The sequence below is a fragment of the Cydia amplana genome, chromosome Z, assembly GCF_948474715.1.
Source record: "Cydia amplana chromosome Z, ilCydAmpl1.1, whole genome shotgun sequence".
In the NCBI taxonomy this organism is placed as follows: Eukaryota; Metazoa; Arthropoda; class Insecta; order Lepidoptera; family Tortricidae; genus Cydia; species Cydia amplana.
The window spans coordinates 22718660-22740668 of NC_086096.1; the positions used below are offsets into that span (position 1 = coordinate 22718660).

Sequence of the window (22009 nt, forward strand, 5' to 3'; positions counted from 1 at the left end):
GACTTTGAAATCACCTTCAAGAAAACAAATGTAGAATTACAAAAAGGCGATATTAACATAAAAGGAAATAAAACCAACAACTTATACTTACTGAAACTAGAACTGATTAATTCGAAAACATTGAAATGCAAATATTACAAACGAAAATAATGACCTATGGCACAAAAGACTTGTTCATATTAATTATAATGATTTAATACGATTAAACCTGCCAGTATAGGTAAACCAGAACTTTGGGAGTATTGTCAAGAGGGCGCTCGTTTTGAATTTTATATAGCAACAATTTGTATAGTGGGGACAATGGAAATTAGCAGATGATTTTTGTTTTATTCCGACAACTTTAATAAGTGCGAAGTTTGATGTTTGGATATTTCTTCAGTTTTTACGCTTAAATGGCTGACTCGATTTAGATAAAATGAATAGCGTGAATATCATCCAAATCTATTTTCTTTTTTTGTTTTCTTTTTTTTAGGTTTGGTCGTTTAATTCCGCCCTTACGCCCTTCGCTAGCAATCCGTGATACCGATGCATGCAATACACCTAATACAAAAATCAAATTATTACAAGACATCAACTAAATCGTGACGACTTGACTATAGTGACATTTGTCCATAAGTTTGAAACTTACCCGTCAATTCAGATGCTAATTTCGTTATGTTTTCTAATGGAAGAAATTTCTCTCCCGCACATTTTTCTTCCAATAAATAACTATATACACTATTTACAACTTTTTTCTCTGTAAAATCTAAAACTTTCGGCATGATTATTGCAGTCTAATAATAATTCACACGAAACTAGACAAAGCAATGTTTACATTGTCAATATTGACAACTATCATAGAGGGTAGATGTTGTCTATTATTGTGCTTGTGCCCGTTCCTCGTTCGGCTGGTAGAGAGAGGCAGAGACATATTTCGCCATTTAATGTCGAGGCACCCGGGATTGGACATTTGGACAAGCGTGAGGAGGACGCAGTATTTTCGCAATATGGGTATTTCGGTACTCAGGAGCCCTACAGATACTGCCCCTAGAGAGAAAAGTGGGTTAGGTTAGGTTAGAACTGCGACTGTTACAGAAATGAAATCCTACTAGAAAAAAAGATGACGAAATGGATTAATTAATTTAATAGGATAAATATATTTTATATTACATATTTGCACATTTTTAATGAAATAATCCTGTCACCATCATCCAAATTGTCAGTAAGTAAAAAAGTTTGACACTTTGCAGGGCTAACTACGTCACCAGGATTTTGAAAACGTACCTTAGTAGCACCTAAAACTTTATTTCTTGCATTGTAACTGTCCTGTTTTAACACTCGCAAATTTTGGTATTTCTTCCAGATGTCGAAGTCCGTTGTCATAAATTCGCTTTACTGTTATGTCGTATTGTTTTTGTATCGAGTCACAATTGCAGCTACTTGTTTGTTTTAGATTATCAATTTCTTTGAGTATCATGTTTTTAGCGACGTTAGCTTTACAGTACGGATATGATGGTCGTTCTTGTCTACGTGACAGCGTGATAAAACGGTGTCCGTCACTTTCTTTCCCACGGTGTTAAACAGTGACAGTTATTTTATCACGTGGATAAAGATGGATAAAGCTATCCATAATAGGCTGTGTTAAAACTACACTTTAAAAACCCAAAAATTTATTAAAAGAAACAGCGAGAGAACAATTTTGCTTAATCACTAACGTCAAATCTGATTTTTCTCATCCACCCTCATTTAATCATTAGACTTTTATTAATAAAAACGGGTAGTTAAGTAAATGTTGCTAGTGGAATGAATGGAACCAGATTTGGATATTTTTTCATTAAACATGCCGCGGCCCAAGGACTATATGGGTCCTTTAAACCGTGGAAAACACAAACATCTCAACTTTAACTTAAATAGAGTGAGGATGTACAAAACAAGACTATAAACTATCACTTAACTAAGGCTCTGAAGCAGCTAGAGGCAGAGGGCACAGTTTAGTAACTGGTCTCTTAAACACACGATCCTTAAATTGTAAGGAGACTACACGCGTTACGCCGTCTGCTCCTGGGTGCTTCGCCACAATTCGTCCCAAAAGCCATTTACCCGGAGGTAAACGATCATCTTTCACTAAGACAACCGTACCAACCTTTATGTAGGGGTGATTCTGGGACCATTTGTATCGATGTTGCAACATAGTAAGGTACTCAGATTGCCAACGTCGCCACAGACTTTGTACCATACGTTGCACCTTTTGCCATCGGTTTAAATAGTCAGGTCGAGTATCAACGAAACTTTCTTCAGGGATAGTAACCGGTGCCTTGCCGATCAAAAAATGACCAGGAGTCAACGGGAGTTCGTCAACGGTAGAACTAATCAACGTAAGAGGCCGAGAGTTAACACAAGCTTCGACCTGTGTGGTCAGAGTGCAAAACTCTTCGAAGGTTAAACAGGATTCACCTACGACACGTTTCAAATGTCCTTTTACGGACTTAACTCCTGCCTCCCACAATCCTCCAAAGTGAGGGGCACCAGGAGGAATGAAATGCCATGTTGTGCTGTCATTAGCCAACAGTTGGGCGATTTCTTCAACGACAGTTGATTTGATGTTTTTGAACGCGAGATCTAATTCTTTGGACGCGCCTACGAAATTAGTCCCACAATCACTCCAGATGTCTTTACAATGCCCACGTCGAGCAGTGAAACATTTGAAGGCTGCCAAAAACGCAGCACTGGACAGTGAACTGACTAATTCTAGGTGAATGGCCTTGGTAACCATACACAAAAATACACTTATGTAAGCTTTACAAGTTTTGGTGCATTTACCAGAGTACAGTTTCAGCGTAAATGGACCACAAAAGTCTACGCCGCTGGTCAAAATCGGCCGTGACGGATTGACTCTGCACTGTGGTAAATTACCCATCAACGGAGTCATAGTTTGGGCAGTTTGGGTAAAACAAGGTTTACATAATCTCAAAATCTTTTTTTACCAAGTTTTTCGCTCTTAGAATCCAATATTTTTGGTGAACAAGATTCAATGTTAGTGAATTTCTACCATGCAGTGTTCTCAAATGAGCATCAATTACAATCAGCTTTGCTAAGTTGCACTTGTGATGTAAAATTATAGGAGACTTCATATCAGGTGGTATTTGAGCATTTACAAGACGTCCACCAACTCTAATAATTTTATCATTGTCTAGGATCGGATTCAAAGAGTGAATGTTACAATTTTTTGGAATAGGTTTGCTCTGTGATAGCAATCCTATTTCACTCTCAAAGTGAACAGACTGTGACATTCTAATACAGGTTTTTAACGCATTGTTTATTTCATCAGTAGTGAGGTATGTGAGTTTTACGTTATCATTCCTTTTAAGAACCTTATCTTTACATAGCCGAACAAATCGAAAGCAATAGGCTGTCACACGTATAAGCCTAAGTAGACTTGAGTATCTATTGAGGTACATGGTACATTCATTGGGTTCCGAGGTGCATATGTAACTAACTTTTGCTTTCGGTTTTGCTTCGAGTGTGGTTTCAGGTATAGTAAAATTAGGATAACAAATCTCAACGGATTCGCGAAGAAAGGCTGGACCTTCCCACCATAGTTGTGACTGCATCAGCTCGTCAGGAGTGATACCGCGTGAGGCGCAGTCCGCGGCGTTATCCGCAGACTTAACATGATGCCATTGACTACTATTCGTAACATTCAAGATTTCGGTAGTGCGATTACCAACGAATGGCTTCCAAGTATTTGGAGTTTTACGTAACCAAGCCAAAACTATTGTGGAATCTGTCCAAGCAAACACACAGTTATCATCAATATTTAGACTCGATTTCACATTTGGTATCAATTTAGACAATAGGACTGCCCCGCAAAGTTCAAGACGTGGCAATGAGACCTGTTTCACGGGAGCGACCTTTGTTTTGGATGCGACCAGGCTTACTTTTATCTCATTGTCCGTGATGACTCTGATGTAAATGACCGCAGCGTAGGCGGCGCAAGAGGCGTCACAAAAGCCGTGCAATTCAATTTTTACATTATTTGTAATCCCTAACCAACGTGGAAGCTGAATGGTCTGCATGTATTCGAAATTGGTCAGGTAAGTTTGCCATTCAGTTTTCAGGTCTTCGGGAAGTTCAGAGTCCCAGTCTAGGCCGGCCAGCCACAACTTCTGCATAAACATTTTCAACACAATCACGCAAGGTGCTAGCCAACCCAGAGGGTCAAATGTTTTTGCTATCGAAGATAGCACACTTCGTTTTGTAACAACATCGTTGTCATGAGGTAAGTTAACTAATAGTTCAAATACATCACTTTGTGGTTTCCAGGCTATGCCTAGAGCTTTCACCGAATCATCCATTTTAATATTCACTGAACTTTGTAATGCTTTTTGCGAATCGGGAATCTCACTTAAAACCTTTTCACTATTAGACGACCACTTATGTAGACGAAAACCGCCACGTTTAAATAGTTCAGTTAAGCGATATTGAAGCCGTTGAGTGTCTTCTTCTGTAGATGAGCCCGTCATCAAGTCATCCATATAGAGATCAGTCTTTAAAATTTCAGCTTCAGGAAACTCTCCTCGTTCATCCTCTGCAAGTTGATGAAGCGTCCTTATGGCAAGATATGGAGCACATGAACTGCCATATGTGACGGTAAGTAACCGATATTCATTAATCGGCTCTTCCGATGACTCGCGCCACATGATTCTCTGGTAATCAGTGTCTTGCTTTGAGATAAGTATCTGTCGGTACATTTGTTGTATATCGGCTACTAGACAGTACTTATGTTGTCTCCACCGTGTTACTAAATCTCGTATATCTTGTTGCAGCGGTGGGCCGATGAGTAGCTCATCGTTAAGTGAGTTTCCGTCTACAGGTTTAGCGCTTCCGTCAAAAACTACGCGTAGCTTTGTAGTGAGGCTCGAGGCACGAAGAACAGCATGATGTGGTAGGTAATAAGCTCTATTCTTCTTTTCTGTTTCAGGGACGACCTCCATGTGACCGAGTGACTCATATTGTCTCATGAACTTGCAGTATTCTTCGTGAAAGTCAGGGCTGCGCTTAAACTTATTCTCCATCTGATGTAAGCGCTTCAAAGCAAGTTGTCTGGAGTTTCCTAAATTTGGAGCGTCTTCGTCCTTGAATGGTAGGCGAACCTCGTATCGACCGTCAGTGTTTCGAGTGTGAGTTTTCTTAAAATGCTCTTCACACTGCATCTCAGGTTGTGACAGAGGCTTCACGTTTGGTGAATATTCATTGATCTCCCAAAACTGACGTAGTAACTGATCAACTTCGACTTGTGTGTGCATAACAATAACATTGTTCGACTGATGGCCAGACTGCGCAACCTCGCCGCTTACCAACCAGCCCAATCGTGAGTTCAAAGCGACCAGAGACTCATTATGTTTTACAACTCCATCAAGAATAATATGTGCGTATACAACTGCACCTAATAGCACGTCGATAGATCCTGGCTTGTGAAAGTGTGGATCCGCAAGATCTGAAATCTCAGAAGAAGGCCAGGTATCTGATGGGAGCTCTTGTGAGGGTAATCTCGAATTGATTCGTCTAAGGACGTACGCCTTAGCTGTGATTATATGTGATGGATTTCTAATGGCATGAAAGTTCAACATAACTTGTGATTTTGTTGTCATAGGTACAGGTGATATGCCAGTGATTTTTCCGTTGACTGAAGCGCGCTCGAGATTAAGCAGTTGAGCTGCCGCTTCAGTAACAAAGTTTGACTGCGAGCACGGATCGATCAGTGCTCTCAACACTATCGTGTCGCCGTTCCTCGCCTTAACTGCAATTCGTGCGGTTGCCAAAATCACTTCCTCACTGTCGCTGTCAACCTCAGCCTTGTAAACAACGGTTGATGTGGTTTGGCTTGTTTCAGGTGTACTGGGTGTTGCTGCATCGCTTTCAGGCACTGGTGTGTTCTTGTTAGGGTTTGTGAAGTGCAACAGAGTGTGGTGTCGTCGACTACATTTTCTACAGGTGGTGCTCTGCCTACACGCATTAACGGAGTGACCCTTTACAAGGCAATTAAAACAAATGCCATTCTTCTTAATAAAATCCTGACGTTGAGGAACATCGAATGCGGCGAATTCTTTACAGTGACAAATATAGTGGTTTTGTGAGCAATAAGTGCATTCGCTGTTTACTTCTGTGACAAATGACTTCATAGTTGTGGGTTTTTGGGTTGTATTATTTTTAACTAAGTCCTTTTTCTGCGGTTGGTCTTTTTTGTGGGTGACATTTACCATCTCCATAGAACGGAAACGATTTTCTAAAAATGATGATAAAACGGTAAATGTGGGTATATCTTGCGATGATCCAAGTGACTGTTCCCATTGTTTGTGTGTCTCTAAGTCCAACTTGGATACAACTAAATGTACGATAATTGCGTCCCAAGTGGAAGTATCAACGCCGAGATTGTCGAGAGAATTCAAACATTCCTTCGTAGTATCTAGAATTTCCTTTAAGCTTTTAAAACATTTTGTGTTCATCTTCTTTTGATTTAAAAGGCGGCTAATTATTGTAGTGACAATCATACGTTTGTTATTGTATCTAGTCTCAAGTGTGCTCCAAGCCTTATCGTAATTAGCCTCCGTGAGTGCAAAATGTTTTAGAAGTTGTTCAGCCTCTCCCGATAAACTCGTTTTTAAATAATGATGTTTTTCAATCGTTGTTAGATGCACATTGTCATGCACGAGAGCCTTAAATAAATCTTTAAAACTTGTCCAATCGTTATAATTACCGGCGAACTTAGGAATCGATAAAGGTGGTAATTTAGTTCTAATTGGGGTGGTCTCACTGTCATTTGTTGATAAAAAACTCTGCACACTATTATTTGATTGTGGTTGACCTTGACCTTTCGAAAATTCTAACAAATAATCCTTTAATAATCCCTTAAATTCCAGGTATATGTCTTCAGTTGCCTCGTACAGACTTTCGGCATTAAATTGTAATTGCTCCAGTTCAGTTTTCGTAACCGTTGATTTAATCATCTCATATTGATTTTGATATTTAGACCAATAACTTTCTAATGTTTCTAACCGCGCTTGTAAATCGCCGTGTGTATATCTTGATTTAGACGTCTTTTTAGTATTACTTTGTAACTTAGAAATGCGTTCCGATAATGTTTTTTGTGATTCACAAAGTTGAGCCATTGTTTAAGTTTATAACACGAATTGAGTCCAAAGTCCACTTTCCCGTATATACTCGAATTAAATGTACGTAAAGTTATATCACTTGTTATCTATATCGAAAGAAATAGTCTACAAATATGCAGTTTAAAATGACCAAAGTTTATAATCACAAATGTTCACGTAACGGAATTGTATTAGTCCAAATCACTTTATAAATATTATTTGCAATTAATATTGTCCACGTATCAGAAGTCCAAAATCAATTCAGCACTGGTTAAATGTCCAAATTAGTGAAATAGTTCATAAAGGTTTTTAACCTCACTGGTGCACGAAATCAAAGTTAAGATTTACAGTCTAATCTTACCAACTCGCAGTAATTAGCACTTAGCCTTTTACACTATTGTTTTTTGCACTTATTACACTTTCACAATCCAGTTCTAGAAGGACCAAACATGTTAAAACTACACTTTAAAAACCCAAAAATTTATTAAAAGAAACAGCGAGAGAACAATTTTGCTTAATCACTAACGTCAAATCTGATTTTTCTCATCCACCCTCATTTAATCATTAGACTTTTATTAATAAAAACGGGTAGTTAAGTAAATGTTGCTAGTGGAATGAATGGAACCAGATTTGGATATTTTTTCATTAAACAGGCTGGCTGGTCGTGTTGTGTGTTTTTAAATTTATTATTTGATTCCGCGTATTAGCCGCGTATCCGCGAGGGAGTTGTTTAGATGTGATTGAGGAATTTGCGAGCCACTAAATATGTATTGTCATAATATATTTTAGTATCAGTTTTTTATCATTTTAGTATCATTCACCCTTTCTGACAACTTCGAGGACCAGTTTTTGTCAATTTATACGATATTACCTTTTATTAAAAATAAAACAAGAATGAAATGAATATTGAAATATATAATACAAAACAAAGCGTACCTACAATGCTTTGTTATCGCATTGGATTAATCTTCCCACAAGTGTTTTTGATTACTAAACGAGCACTCGGATTTATCAAATACATGTCCACTACCTTTGTGGCAACACCTGTGATTGATTGATCATTAAAATTGTTAATTCAAAGGTGAAAATAAAATCTTTTATCCTGCAAAACTGTGACAGTTTGTTTATTTTATTTCTACATGTGCTTTATGTTATGTTTTGTACTTTTATAGATGAAAAAAACAAGTTTAATTTTGTTGACGGCATTAATAGGTGTTTCAACTACGTCCTTGGTTGATGATTTTGCGGGTAAGTACTTAATTTTAATTGTTGTACCATGGAGACATTTCACGACAAGCTAAAAACGAAACAGGTGAGGTTCTAAAAACCGTTGGAATTTGGCTATCTACGTGGCCGCAATTTCATTTGGTTAATCGAAATTAACCACCGTTTTCAAGTTATTTTCAAATGTATATAAAATTTTGATATTAAAAAAATTACAATAAAATAAACAAATTTCCAGAAAAAAAACCAGAAGGTACCTAGATTTCATTTTTAGTTTAGGGTGGCCAGTTATTGGCCGGTGGCCAGAAAAATGATAAAAACAAATAATAATGCTCTTGTGGTTAAAATGCAACTTTCTCATCAATTTACGACGATAAAGTGATCCTTTACGAGCTGGCGTGGCTAAATAAAATTAAAAAAAACTAGCCATGTGTGGAGTCTGACTTAAAGGAAAAAAAACATTGTAAGAAATTGTTTTATGGCCCGTAAGTTTCCTTTTTATCAAACCTAGAATCTTTCCAATTTAGAATATAATTGGTAACTTATATGTAAACCGATATTACGAATTTTTAGTTTACTTTAGTTATCTATAGATTTACCGATAATACTGTTTAACATACCTATAATTACCTATTATCTAAGGATACGGTATAAGTGATTACTTATTGTTTTTAGGGTTCCGTACCCAAAGGGTAAAAACGGGACCCTATTACTAAGACTCCGCTGTCCGTCCGTCCGTCCGTCCGTCTGTCCGTCCGTCCGTCCGTCTGTCACCAGGCTGTATCTCACGAACCGTGATAGCTAGACAGTTGAAATTTTCACAGATGATGTATTTCTGTTGCCGCTATAACAACAAATACTAAAAACAGAACAAAATAAAGATTTAAGTGGGGCTCCCATACAACAAACGTGATTTTTGACCGAAGTTAAGCAACGTCGGGCGGGGTCAGTACTTGGATGGGTGACCGTTTTTTTGGTTGCTTTGTTCTATTTTTTGTTGATGGTGCGGAACCCTACGTGCGCGAGTCCGACTCGCACATGGCCGGATTTTTTAATTTTAATTCAAACATGCGAGTATTAGATAACGTATTGTTATTAAAATGCTCACTGTTATCAGTGATTCATGAATTTAGTCCTATGTTAAATTCGTCCTATGCCTCTACAACGTATAGATCAGTCAAATCTTACAATAAAAAAACATTGCGTGATGTAGTTCTATATTTATGTGTATGTTGTTTGGAGTCCTTGGAGGAATGTGACACTATGTTTTGCAAGCAAAAAAAAAGTTGTGCTCCCTTCGTAATTTGCAAAAAATTGCAAAAAATTCAGACTTTTTTCAGTTTTTGGAATTTTTTTTATAAAACTATGGGTTTTTGGTCAAAGCTTGACTTGCTTAAATTTGGAACATTTTAAGCCCATTTACAGCGCCGTATGTCAAATAGTTCATGAGATATGGAACTTTAAAAAAAGGGTATTTTTTCCTTAGAATGAAATGTTTAGTTTTTCCTATATTTCAGGACAAATATCGGCACAACCGCTCATGCTATGAGGTATATTGCGTGAATAAAGTTGTAGCAAATTTAATTGCCTTTCATTTAAGTGCAAGAAAGGGTCAGTAAGTTCTACAGTTCTCTAGTTATCGTAAAAAAGGTAATTGCTATAATGAGGAAGGAAACGAATGTATTGTTTAAGGCATTATCAAAATCCCTACAAAAGGCAGTACCATCGACGAGAGTGCCATCTACGCTTTTACCGGCCTTCTCCGATAGCAGCAGAGCGATATTAGAGATCAACCATTTTTAAAATGCACTCCCCTCTTACGAGTAAGCACTTCATTCATTCAGTAATGAAATCAAGATACAAACTGTAGTTTGGCTTGTTTTTCGGCTCCACTTTTTGGTCGTAGCCATTGATTGCGCACTGGGATCACTGGAAGTCGTATCATTAGATGTCTAGCTGTCGCTTCTTGGTGCTTTTGAGTGTACTGTGTGTCGTGCTAATACAAGATCACGATAATATCCTAACCATAAAACTTGATACATCAGAATCAGCTACCATTACCCACTCTAGGTATACGTTTGTGTTATAATCCACGGGTTTTAACTAGCAATATCCTATTACTACGAGTCTTAACTACATAAATAGGTGTATAGATTGACAAACCAAATCGGGAATAGAAGAAGAACTAAAGGAAACACGTATGTACTAGTTTTTATTCAATAAGGTATAGATAAGTGTGTGTTAACATGATGCATGATCTGCCAAGCCGGGCGGATTGTATACATCTGTTACTTTCTAACAATGATACATTCTTTTGGCATAATTAGTTAATCATGTTAACATTGAGATATATTTGGTTACGAATTACACATAGCTGTACTATGCCAAATAATTTACAAAATTTTAGTTATACTTAACTATCTAATTTGTAACTCAAAACATTATGTGTATGTGCCGTATTTTCTATTGACAATTTAGTCCAATCATTTTCCAATTATTTTTATTTTTGAATTGGTCAAGACTATAAATACATTTATACAGTAAAGACTGAAATAAGTATATATGGTCACAACTCAACCCGTGGATTGACAACTCACTGAGCAGTAGCTCTACATAGATTTAGCCTTAACAGCCATTGGAAAAGAATTTGCAATATTGCGTGTAAATACGGTAAACCACTGAAGAAGTTATAATATAGTGGTAACTTGACAAGTCTGAGTCACATACAGACATGCCTATAGCACAAACATATACCTAGTGTGGGTAATGGTAGCTGATTCTTATGTATCAATTTGTTGTGGTTAGGATATTATCGTGATCTTGTATTAACACGACTCACAGTACACTCAAGAGCACCAAAAAGCGACAGCTAGACATCTAATGACACGACTTCCAGTGATCCCAGTGCGTTTCGCCAACACCACGCCAATCACTGTGAACTATCATCAAGGTCGTGTCAAAACAAGATTAAAACCAAAACTAATTCTTAAATAAGAATCGGTACCGTGGATTACAATCAATGGCTAAAGTGGAGCCGAAAAACAAGCCAAACTACAGTTTGTATCTTGATTTAATTACTGAATGAATGAAGTGCTTACTCGTAAGAGGGGAGTGCATTTTAAAAATGGTTGATCTCTAACATCGCTCTGCTGCTATCGGAGAAGGCCGGTAAAAGCGTAGATGGCACTCTCGTCGATGGTACTGCCTTTTGTAGGGATTTTGACAACGCCTTAAACAATACATTAGTTGCCTTCCTCATTATAGCAATTTCATTTACGATAACTAGAGAACTGTAGAACTTACTGACCCTTTCTTGCACTTAAATAAAAGGTAATTAAATTTGCTACAACTTTATTCACGCAATATATCTCATAGCATGAGCGGTTGTGCCGATATTTGTCCTGAAATATAGGAAAAACTAAACATTTCATTCTAAGGAAAAAAATACCCTTTTTTTAAAGTTCCATATCTCATGAACTATTTGACATATGACGCTGTAAATGGGCTTAAATTGTTTCAAATTTAATGTTCTTTCAATATTACATAGCAAGCTTTGACCAAAAACCCATAGTTTTATAATAAAAGTGCAAAAACTGAAAAAAGTCTGAATTTTTTGCAGTTTTTTGCAAATTACGAAGGGAGCACAACTTTTTTTTGCTTGCAAAACATAGTGTCACATTCCTCCAAGGACTCCAAACAACATACACAAAAATATAGAACTACATCACGCAATGTTTTTTTAGGAGATTTTTTTGTAAGATTTGACCGATCTAGTAGAGGTACGAGGGGCGTTCAATAAAAAGTGAGAATGAGTATGTTATATACAACTTTTATTAAATGTAATTTTATTTTTCGACATAGTCACCTTTTAGCATAATACGCTTAGTATATCTTTTTTCTAAACTTAAAATTCCATTTCTAAAAATGGTTTCATCTTGAGTACTTAAAAAATCTTGTACTGCAGCGACTACCGCGTCGTCGTCTTCAAATTTCTTGCCTCTTAGGCATTCCTTCAATCTCGGAAATAGGTAGAAATCACTATGGGCGAGGTCTGGTGAACAGAGGCGGCTGGTAGCTATGTATTATGGGTGTTCACTCACAATAAAAAACAAAAACTAAACCTACACATTCAATTAACCGTCGCAAAGTACCTAGATGTCGGTTTCCGTCCACCCGGTCATTGAACTCTCTCATAGATTTTCGGTATTACGAATATCTTGACGACCGATAGACGCCAACTGCAGTTCATTTTACAAATGGATATAATGTTTTTAATTAAATTTTATGGAAAGATGTGCTAAATTGTTAACACACCTGTTTCGGTCCAAACAAACTCACCGCACAGCCGCCGTCGCCCGCGCCCGCGCCAAACACAAAACATAATATACCTAGGTAACACGAAAAACAAAATAAGCTAGTTACTTTTATCACATTCACACAACACAACCACGGTGTTTTTGGTTATGGATCTGATTTAAAAAATATATGTTTTTGTTTTTGAGTAACATTGCTACGAAAGTTCAAGGTCGTCCATAATTTAACTCGAGTCGATTTTGTAAACTTTTTCACATTCTCACGTTAAATTCATTCATTTTTAAACACCTCACAACAAACAAATTATGTGCTTTAACTGTTTAAACTCTTGTTTCATTATTTAGAATGAAAAAAAAAGCCAAAATTGCATTCCCGCACATACTTTAAAATTGACTAAGGTCTGTTTAGAAACAAGTGACAACAATATCAACATGGCGCGCGCCGCGCGCGGGATGCGCGCGCAGATCAACCGACTCGGAGCGCCGCACCGATTTTGCCTCTTCCCTCATAGAAAATATTTTGTTTCACGCGCGGAGCTCTGGTGAGACTTCTCTTTCGCTCTTATTGAATTTCCTATTGATCGAATCTACTAAATCTTTTTCCATAGGAGCGCAATCCAAAGCGCTCCGCTTCGCGCGTTACCTTTGATTTCTATGAAATTATAGGAGTACGCCGTGTAGGTAGACTAGGTAGTGGTGACTTGGTGAGCTGTCTATAAACTTATAATGAATAAAGGTTATTATTTAATTGGTATTGAGTTTTTTACGATCGATCTTAAGTAGTAATATATTAAATAGGTACCATAATTACATTTTGATTATATATGGGAGTGCACCGCACAAGCGCTCCTTACGGCGGGCCGCGCCTGCTGGTGAATACGGAGGATGCTTAAGGATATCGAACCCAGCATCACGTATTGCAGCCATTGCAACGGCGGACTTGTGTGCCGGTGCATTGTCCTGATGGAACAACACAATTTTCGAGAGTTTACCTCGCCGTTTTTCACGGATCTCATTGCGCAATGTTGCTATTTGTTTGGCATATAAAGAGCCCGTAATAGTGGCTCCATGCTCGAGATACTCAATCATTACGACCCCTTTACCATCCCAAAAAACAGAGCCCATGACCTTACCGGCAGATGGGCCCACCTTGAATTTCTTCGGAGTTGGAGATGATGGCCTTTTCCATGTCATAGACTGCAGTTTGGTTTCAAGGTCGTAATGATGGAGCCATGTTTCGTCCATTGTTATAAATCGCGCCAAAAAAAGTTCCCGGTCTTGCTGTATCAGGGCCAAAGCTTCTTGACAAATCTCGACTCTAGTTTGTTTTTGTGTGTCAGTAAGCATTCTGGGTACCCAACGCGCTGATACCTTTTTCATACCCAAGCGTTCATGTAAAATATTATGCACGCTCCCCGTTGAAATCTTTACATTTTCAGCAATAAAACGAACCGTGACACGACGATCCGCCAAAACTAAGTTTTCGACTTTTTTCACAATTTCTTCAGTTACTGCTGTAGTAGGGCGTCCGGAGCGGGGGTCATCCATGGTCGATGTTCTTCCACGTCTAAATTCGGCGCACCAACGTGCGACTGTCGAATACGGTGGAGCATTAGACCTTAAAGTGTCCCGTAAATCTAAATTGACTTGGTCCGTAGAAAAATTTTTCAAACGGCAGTATTTGATAACGGCGCGCAGTTCAATTTTCTCCATTTTCGCTAACGTACTCAATAGCATCGCAAAGAAATCGCCGTATTTTTTTTTAAACAAATAACAGTTACTTTTTTTTTTCAGGGCAATCAGCTAGGTAGATTAGCTTTACCGGCCAGTATTTACTTTCCTAATATTTAAAGAGTTTGCATCTCATTCTCATTATATATTGAACGCCCCTCGTATACATATATATATGACGGCGCGGGACGCCCTGTAAGCTTACAGTGCCAGGGGCCCGCAACGGCCGCCACAGGTGACCCGCCGCATTCTTGACCCAATGTTTATGTAACAACATTAAGAGTGATCGTCACAGAGGTTGCCTTTGCCCCTTCATAGAAACGGGGCGGTTATGCTAATAAACACCGCTGAACGTAACCGTGGGTCCCGGGTAGCCGGTTTGGTACTTACGTAATGAAATTAGTTATTAGTTCTTTGTTGTAAACTTTGCCTGAGGTGCAGAGTGGTCATTAAGATTTGGGCTACGGTTAAGCCATGTCGCGCGCTCTCTTCGTTACGTACCTGCCACTTGACCCATGGATTGGTTTCCGTTTCTATTTAGATAACGTTCTAGTATAAGAACTTTTATAAACTTGTAGTGATTTATTTGGAACTAATTTACACACTGTTATGTGCACACTAAAAAAACGTAAGATACATTCAGTAGGTCTTGAGAAATAACTTGATTGTTATCTAAGAAATTTTTGATTTATTAAGTAACTAAGATGATACCTAATAGAGATTCATTTTCACGCTTTTCGAATATGAAAAAGAAAAATGTGAAAAACCATGCATCATACGTCCTCCGGCGACTGCTTTTATTGCGTGCAATTTCGTTGACCAACCGCTAGGCGACGAGACGGAATGCAAAAAAGCGTATCTTTACATGAAAAACACGGCACTTTATGTACAGATACCTACGAAGGCAATAACTACGGACACAGTTTTACCGGTTACCGTATAAGATACTACTGTGGCCGCCTGAACTACGATTTTCGAATTTTAATGTTCTCAGTAGCCTCCCAAAATGTACCTCTTGTATACTAGGGTGATTCACTTTACTAAGGAATAAAAAAAATCTTAGTTTTTCCTTGCTCCACAAGTTTTATTTTGTTCGTTTGATCGAAAAACGTATGTGCACCAAAAATCAGCCTATTCTAACAACGCTTAGTGGTCGCTATGATTTGCAAGTAAATTCCAAAAGAAATGGCCGGAGATAAAACAGGAAGAATTCTCAGTTGGCAGCGAAAATTTGTATGAGAACGCGGAACTCATTGCATTACGCCAGGAAATTAGTCAATACTACAATGAGGCGATAAACCATCAACAACCCAGAGATGACTACCTTGAACTGCTGAATTTGTGCCGTATCTTCCTCGGCAGCTCGGAGATAATTGCTGAAGCTAAGTTCCGCAAACCCGGGGCTTTACATCAAGCTCGCTGGATGGCGAAAGCTATTTACTGTCTAAAAATATATCTATTTCAAGATCAATTCACACTGACAGCAGCAGAAAAACGATCGATTACACAGCTATCCCTGTTTGTGAGTCTCCTCTACGGGCGATATTGGAACGAAGCTCCGCTAGCAGCAAAAGCACCTCTTAACGATGCAAACTTCATATCACAGCTTCAAGACTATCCTAACAAGAAGATTAGCACCATTGCTCTGAAAGCATTTCGCCGTCACCTCTGGTACTTTTCAGAGCAATTGATCGGTCTTTCTTTATTCGATCCAAGAATTACACCCGAGACAAAAAGAATGATGGTTCAAAATCTCCAAAAACCGCCAACAGAAAAAACTTTGAAAAGACCAGAGGGAAAAACCTTTCAAATACAGCAGCCATTGCCATTAGAGATTTTTTTTACTCAAAGAACGAAAACTCTGTTTGACTTGCTTGTCAATGAGGGCCAAGACAAGTCACAATCATTTCTAGTGAAAGATCCTTCAGAGTGGCATACTGATGAAATTTACACTGAAATGCAGGGAAAAGTCCACAAATTGAAAGTGGTAAATGACTGCGCAGAGCGAGGTGTTGCTTTAATACAAAAATACAATTCTAGCATCACAAATAATGAACAACAAAAACAATATCTTCTCCGTGTCGTTGATATTCACAGAAAGAAATATCCAGTTGCGTCGAAATCTAACGTATTGAAAATGAGCTCGGGAGAAAAGGAAAAGTAGGGTATTGAATTATTGCTTTAAAGATAATATGATTATAATGCAACTTTGTTATATTCTACTAATTTAACTTAAATGTTAATAACATAAGTTAAAAAATTGCAATAAAAGTACCATATACAAAAAAATACTGTTTTTCTTTGTACTCGAAAAAGTGTCATTTCATAGCGACCCCTAAATATTATTCGATTTCGTTTAAATTTTGCATAGGGATATAAGAGGTGATATGGAACAAAAAGAGCCTTGTGGAAAATACAAAATCAAGAATTTTATTTTTTGAATCACCCTATTGTATACTTACCTATATGTGTGTCTTTACAGGTATAAAGAATAGCTTGCTCGAGCAGCAGGTTTTACAATTACTGGAAACATTTAGGGAGACAATGTTAACTGGCTCTAGTGACATTCCGATATTAGACCCACTGCAAGTTGAAAATGTACACATAGATGAAAATTTAATTGGCTTGCCAGGGTGAGTACTTTAATATAAATACTAGGATAACAAACATAGTCAATGACAAGCTTGTCTTTACAGTGATGTGTAGACATCAGCCTCGTGTAATCACCTAATACATCTATAGGTAGCTATAGATGTATTAGGTGTCTATTGCTTTTTGTGTGTAGGTACGTGAAAACTAGATTTTTTGCAGATACCTACTATGAAGCATTCAATATCTCTCTACCTAAATCATGTTTTTGGCTTGGCATGTCCCATAATAATTTTCGTAAATTAATAAAAAATCATTAAAATCGTCAACAGGGGCGTCCAGCATAACAGGCAATAATCGAAAGTTTTATATTGAGTTTTATGCATTTAAAGTCGGGGTATGAAACAGTTTTCTTTCATTTCTGGGGCCCGTTTCTTTAAAGCTTATAACTTGTAATACAAGCGGTTGTCACTTTTTGACAGCTTTTGTTAGAAAGGGACTTCCACTTGTATTACAAGTTACAAGCTTTTAAGAAACGGGCCCCTGGTGTTTAGTGCCTTTCCAAAATCCGTGAATTATCGTAATTATCGAAGATCAGTATTGCATAGGTAACTGCCCTCACAGACCCATTAAAATATGATATATTGTATTATATTATACGTACTAAACACTACATTTCATTTCAGGGCACACTTAACGGTTAAGGATTTGGTACTGCATTACCTTAGTACTTTTGTTGTGGATCATTTAAGAATTTCAATAAGCGGTTTAGTTCCATTGCGTTATTCGGTGCAGTTTGAAGCACACATTCCGATTATAATCGCCGACATTGGTAATTCACTATTTTATCTAATAATTTATAATCTGTGGGATAAAATGAAGGCATTACTCCTGGGCCCTATTTCATAGCAAATATTAGATGTTCACAGCCTTGTTCAAAATAGTTAATCGGTTAAATTACATATTGGAGACTTATTATATAAATTAATAAGTAAATATTATTTACTGAGACTATTAAGTAAACGAGTAAGTATAACCACCTTTAAAATAGATCAGCAAAGATTCTTCCAAAAAACAAATGTAGGTACATATGTTAAAGTCATTGTTATCGTGATTAGTTTGTTGATAATTGTGCATGGTAAAATTCTTCCTGTGTGAATGTCTTATTGATATTCATAAAAAGGGAGTAACATTATTTTGACTGCAATTGAAACTACAAGCATCTTTTTCATTTCTGTACCTTATTTCCTTACAAATGTGTTACTATAGGTACCTATATTATAAGATTGCAATTTGCACTAGACGTAAATGACACAAATTTGGTTTTATATCCGAAATACATATTATACCTACAGTTATATATTTTTTCCATTCATTTGAAAGAAAAATATCAGCCATAAATGATCGAACTACTGAAAATGTTGTAGTATTAAGTAAAATATATCACCAACTAAAACGTTAAGGTTCATAGGATTTTTCTACCTTATGACCAAATAAATTAATGGTAATTTTCAGATGAGTACGATCTTAATATTACAGCGATGGATTATAAAATATTTGGTAGAGGAGACGGCAAGTAAGTTATTAATCTGATGTAAGATGTAGGTAATTAAACATAAACTATAACCATTACTTTCATAATATTTTACACTTTCAGAGTTCAGGTGATTGAACCGAAAGTTTCGGGTTCATTTACGATTGCAGTTTTGAGCACGACGGTAACAGATATGGTCGTTAACATTGGTTTAAGCGGGTTTGAGGTAAAAAAAAAATCAATTTATTTAAAAGCAGAACTCCGTACAAGACTAACTAAAAATATACCTACGTATAGGTAAACATATTTGGCGAATACGAATATTCGTAAAAACGAATAACGCTTGACATAATTTAATTTAAGTGACAACTGATTTGAAGATATATCATCTCGACCGGTTGTTGCAGTAGTTAGATAATGTTCGTAAAGCGTAAATTAGTGAATGTTTGCAGCACACAATAATTACCTAATCATAAGACATTTATTTCATGATGCAAAGGTTAATAATTTTTTTACTACTTTTGTGGTACGGAATGATAAAATCCATATGTAAAAAAAATGATATAATAGTATTTTATGCAACCGTTGTTTAAGAGGGGTCAAAAACGGCGAGTGGCGTGAGTAACAATTTGAGGCGAAGCCGAAAATTGTTAATAAAGACGCCACGAGTATTTTTTCACTCAGTTAAACAACGTTGCATACAATACTTTTTCTACGACCAAACACTTACCTACTTTGAAATAAAATTGTAAATTTAACAAATATTTTTTGTCATCTAGTGGACTTCTACCTACGGTATCTACCTGTTTTTAGTGATTCTTGTGCTATTACTGATATTTCTTCAGGCGTAGGCACTAAATTTTTGTCTTCATCCATTTTAACTTGAAAGACACACTGTTTTTTTAACAGAAAAGTTAAGTTTTCATTCGACAGGCACAATAGTATTCATATTCAAAATTCACAAATATTCAAGAAGTAGCAAAGAATGAAGGGTACGAGCGGGAAAAGAATGAATGAAATTTAAAAAAAACATGTCTATGGTTCACTTATTTGTCAGATATGACATTCACACCCATAAGCGAAAGCGAGAAAGATATATTTCTTTCTCGCTCTCACTTATGGGTGCGACGAACCAAGGTCGCGTTGCGGTGCGACAGTGTGTTATGACTATAAGGTTGGCAACAATGTATTTTTTAAGTGGCCATTACACGATGTATTGTAAAAGAGCCAAAAAGATACTGCGTGTATGCACAAATGCTTTTTTAGGGAATAGACTAAAGACTTGACAACTTTAAGATAGGGTTTTAAAGATGTGTGAAAAAATATTTAAAATTCTTAACGCAACTCAAAATATAAGTACCAAAGATGTACTCCTTTATCGAAATAATTTACGAGGGCTGGTGGTGGTGGTTGTTAGTTGCTCCGGCTCTATTCATGAGATTTGAATAATATTTATATACCATTGTGAGCGACCTTTCAGTAGGTACTTATTGAGGTAGTATAAAATAAAAATAAAAATTTGTTTATTTTTATATTATTATTTAATTTGGCGTGTGTGCTAGGTATCAAATTGATTTTTTTCTAAATAGTATTTGTTTAAAAAAGGTTTATATCTTTTAGATGTTGCTAATTGCGAACAAAATGTGTTTGACTACCTATGTATAAGTACCTACGTGGAATAGCAGAAGGAACCAAATACCAGCAACATGCTGAGATGAGGCCATTTCGTGGCACTTTAATCTTATTTTGTGTTTTCTTTCATATTATGTATTGTCTGTGCTTACGAATAAATTCTATTCTATTCTATTCTATTCTAATAATGATTCCCAGGTAAATTTAAGTACGAGGTATAAAAAAAACCTTTATGATTTGTTTGAAATACGGAATTGTAATTAGTAACAAAAATTGCCGTTTTAAAAAATCTAAAAAAACTTTCAGTAGGTATAAAAAACTATTCGCATTAGTTTAGGTATATATTTTTATAAGTATATTTGAAATATCTCTTACAACGGTATAAATATTATTCACGTCGCACATCAGTTGAGCCGCAGCAGCTAACAAATTTTAGACCTGTCCTCGTAAATTGTTACTATTAATTAAAATAAATGGTATTGGTTTCAGTCTCATTTGACTGGACTATTCTACCACGATGGCGCTAACAACTTCGCTAACGCTTTTCTCGCCAACTTTGTTCCGGAAATTGTTGTCTTCTACAAAGTAAGTATAACGAGGCATTTATTATTAAACTGCAAATAGGGAGGGACACAAAAGTGTGGGAGGACTGGGAGGGGTGTTAGAAGAAACAAACATTTGTGTACTTATTTCCATTCGCAGTTTTTTCGTAAGCGGAGAATCTGCATGCCAAGATTTATGTTTTCCGCCAGATGGCACAATATTTTGACTCATATGAGTAATTAAAATATTGTGCCATTAAAATTAGATTCAACGGGTTAAAAACCTTTAATTACAACCCAAGCGAACTAGAACTTGGCACCCATATAGATCTCAATTATTTTTCCGGCTAAGTCCACAACGACGCATATTCTTAATATTGAACTTGGCTCTCAATTCACATTAATGTTTTTGATGGGATTTGTTTCTTACAGGATGAAATTAGAGACTTCATAAGTCCTTTAATACAAGACATTGCAAATCAATTACTGGAAAACGTAAGCATAGGAGATCTGTTTCCACAATTCCAAAACATTAACAAAGAACTAGACGGAAGATTGTAAAACTTCTTGGTGATTGTTATGACTGTAAGTGTTCGTACACCACAAGAAAATATTAAATTAAAACTGTTGAGAACAATCGTTGTTTTATTAAGTTACGTAAATATATATAGAACTGGAGGTGTAAGTTCAAATGGTTTTCTTAGGCTAATGATGTCACTGTCTAATCTATCGCGACACAGAATAAATAATAATACTACGTACAGAAGGCTCAATGTATAACAAAACCCCTGTAGGTATTGCAAACGGACTTAAACGTTGCCGATTTGATATATTATATATACTTATGTGTAGCCAGCGTTTTTGTCATTGTTCCTGCAACCAGCTGCGATGCAGTGTTTACTTGCTTTAGACATATTTGTATGCGACACCAGATCTAGTGACGAGCGCGACGCGGAGTGGAACACATTTTCCGATTTTTTACTTTACTTAACGAAGTGTTTTAAATTATATAAATAATTGTTTTAAGACAAAATGTCGGAAAACTAGGAAAAATCCTGAAGTTGATTATTTTTAGTATGTGTTTTTTGGGCGTTTTTTTCGGGGTTTGTAATTATTTTATAGGTATTTAAAACCATTATAGGTAAGTATATCACAAATAGTGTACCTCTCTGATTTTTCATATACCTACCTCTTACTGAAAATTTTATATTTACTTATATACTTATGTGCAAATAAATGATTATGATTATGATTTTGCCTAGATGCAACTTCTAACACTGATTTCGCAGTAAAAATCGATGTTTTTTTTTCTAT

General features: G+C 36.6%; 2 protein-coding genes across 2 annotated transcripts; one reads left to right on the forward strand and one right to left on the reverse strand.

The window, feature by feature from the left end:
* Window positions 1-1632: 1632 nt before the first annotated feature.
* LOC134661563 (uncharacterized) lies at window positions 1633-7776 on the reverse strand. Its single transcript, XM_063517691.1, has 2 exons — window positions 1968-7776; window positions 1633-1933 (listed from the first exon to the last, which is right to left on the reverse strand). Exon 1 carries the CDS (start codon window positions 7146-7148, stop codon window positions 2937-2939), a length of 4212 nt encoding a protein of 1403 aa, XP_063373761.1. The 5' UTR covers window positions 7149-7776; the 3' UTR covers window positions 1633-1933; window positions 1968-2936.
* Window positions 7777-8131: 355 nt separating this feature from the next.
* On the forward strand, window positions 8132-21256 carry LOC134660634 (uncharacterized). The gene is made up of 8 exons (XM_063516408.1): window positions 8132-8211; window positions 8303-8378; window positions 16881-17031; window positions 17674-17819; window positions 18503-18563; window positions 18645-18747; window positions 20643-20738; window positions 21128-21256. The coding sequence occupies exons 2-8, from the start codon at window positions 8303-8305 to the stop codon at window positions 21254-21256; spliced, it is 762 nt and encodes a 253-aa protein (XP_063372478.1). The 5' UTR covers window positions 8132-8211.
* The last annotated feature ends 753 nt before the right edge of the window (window positions 21257-22009 follow it).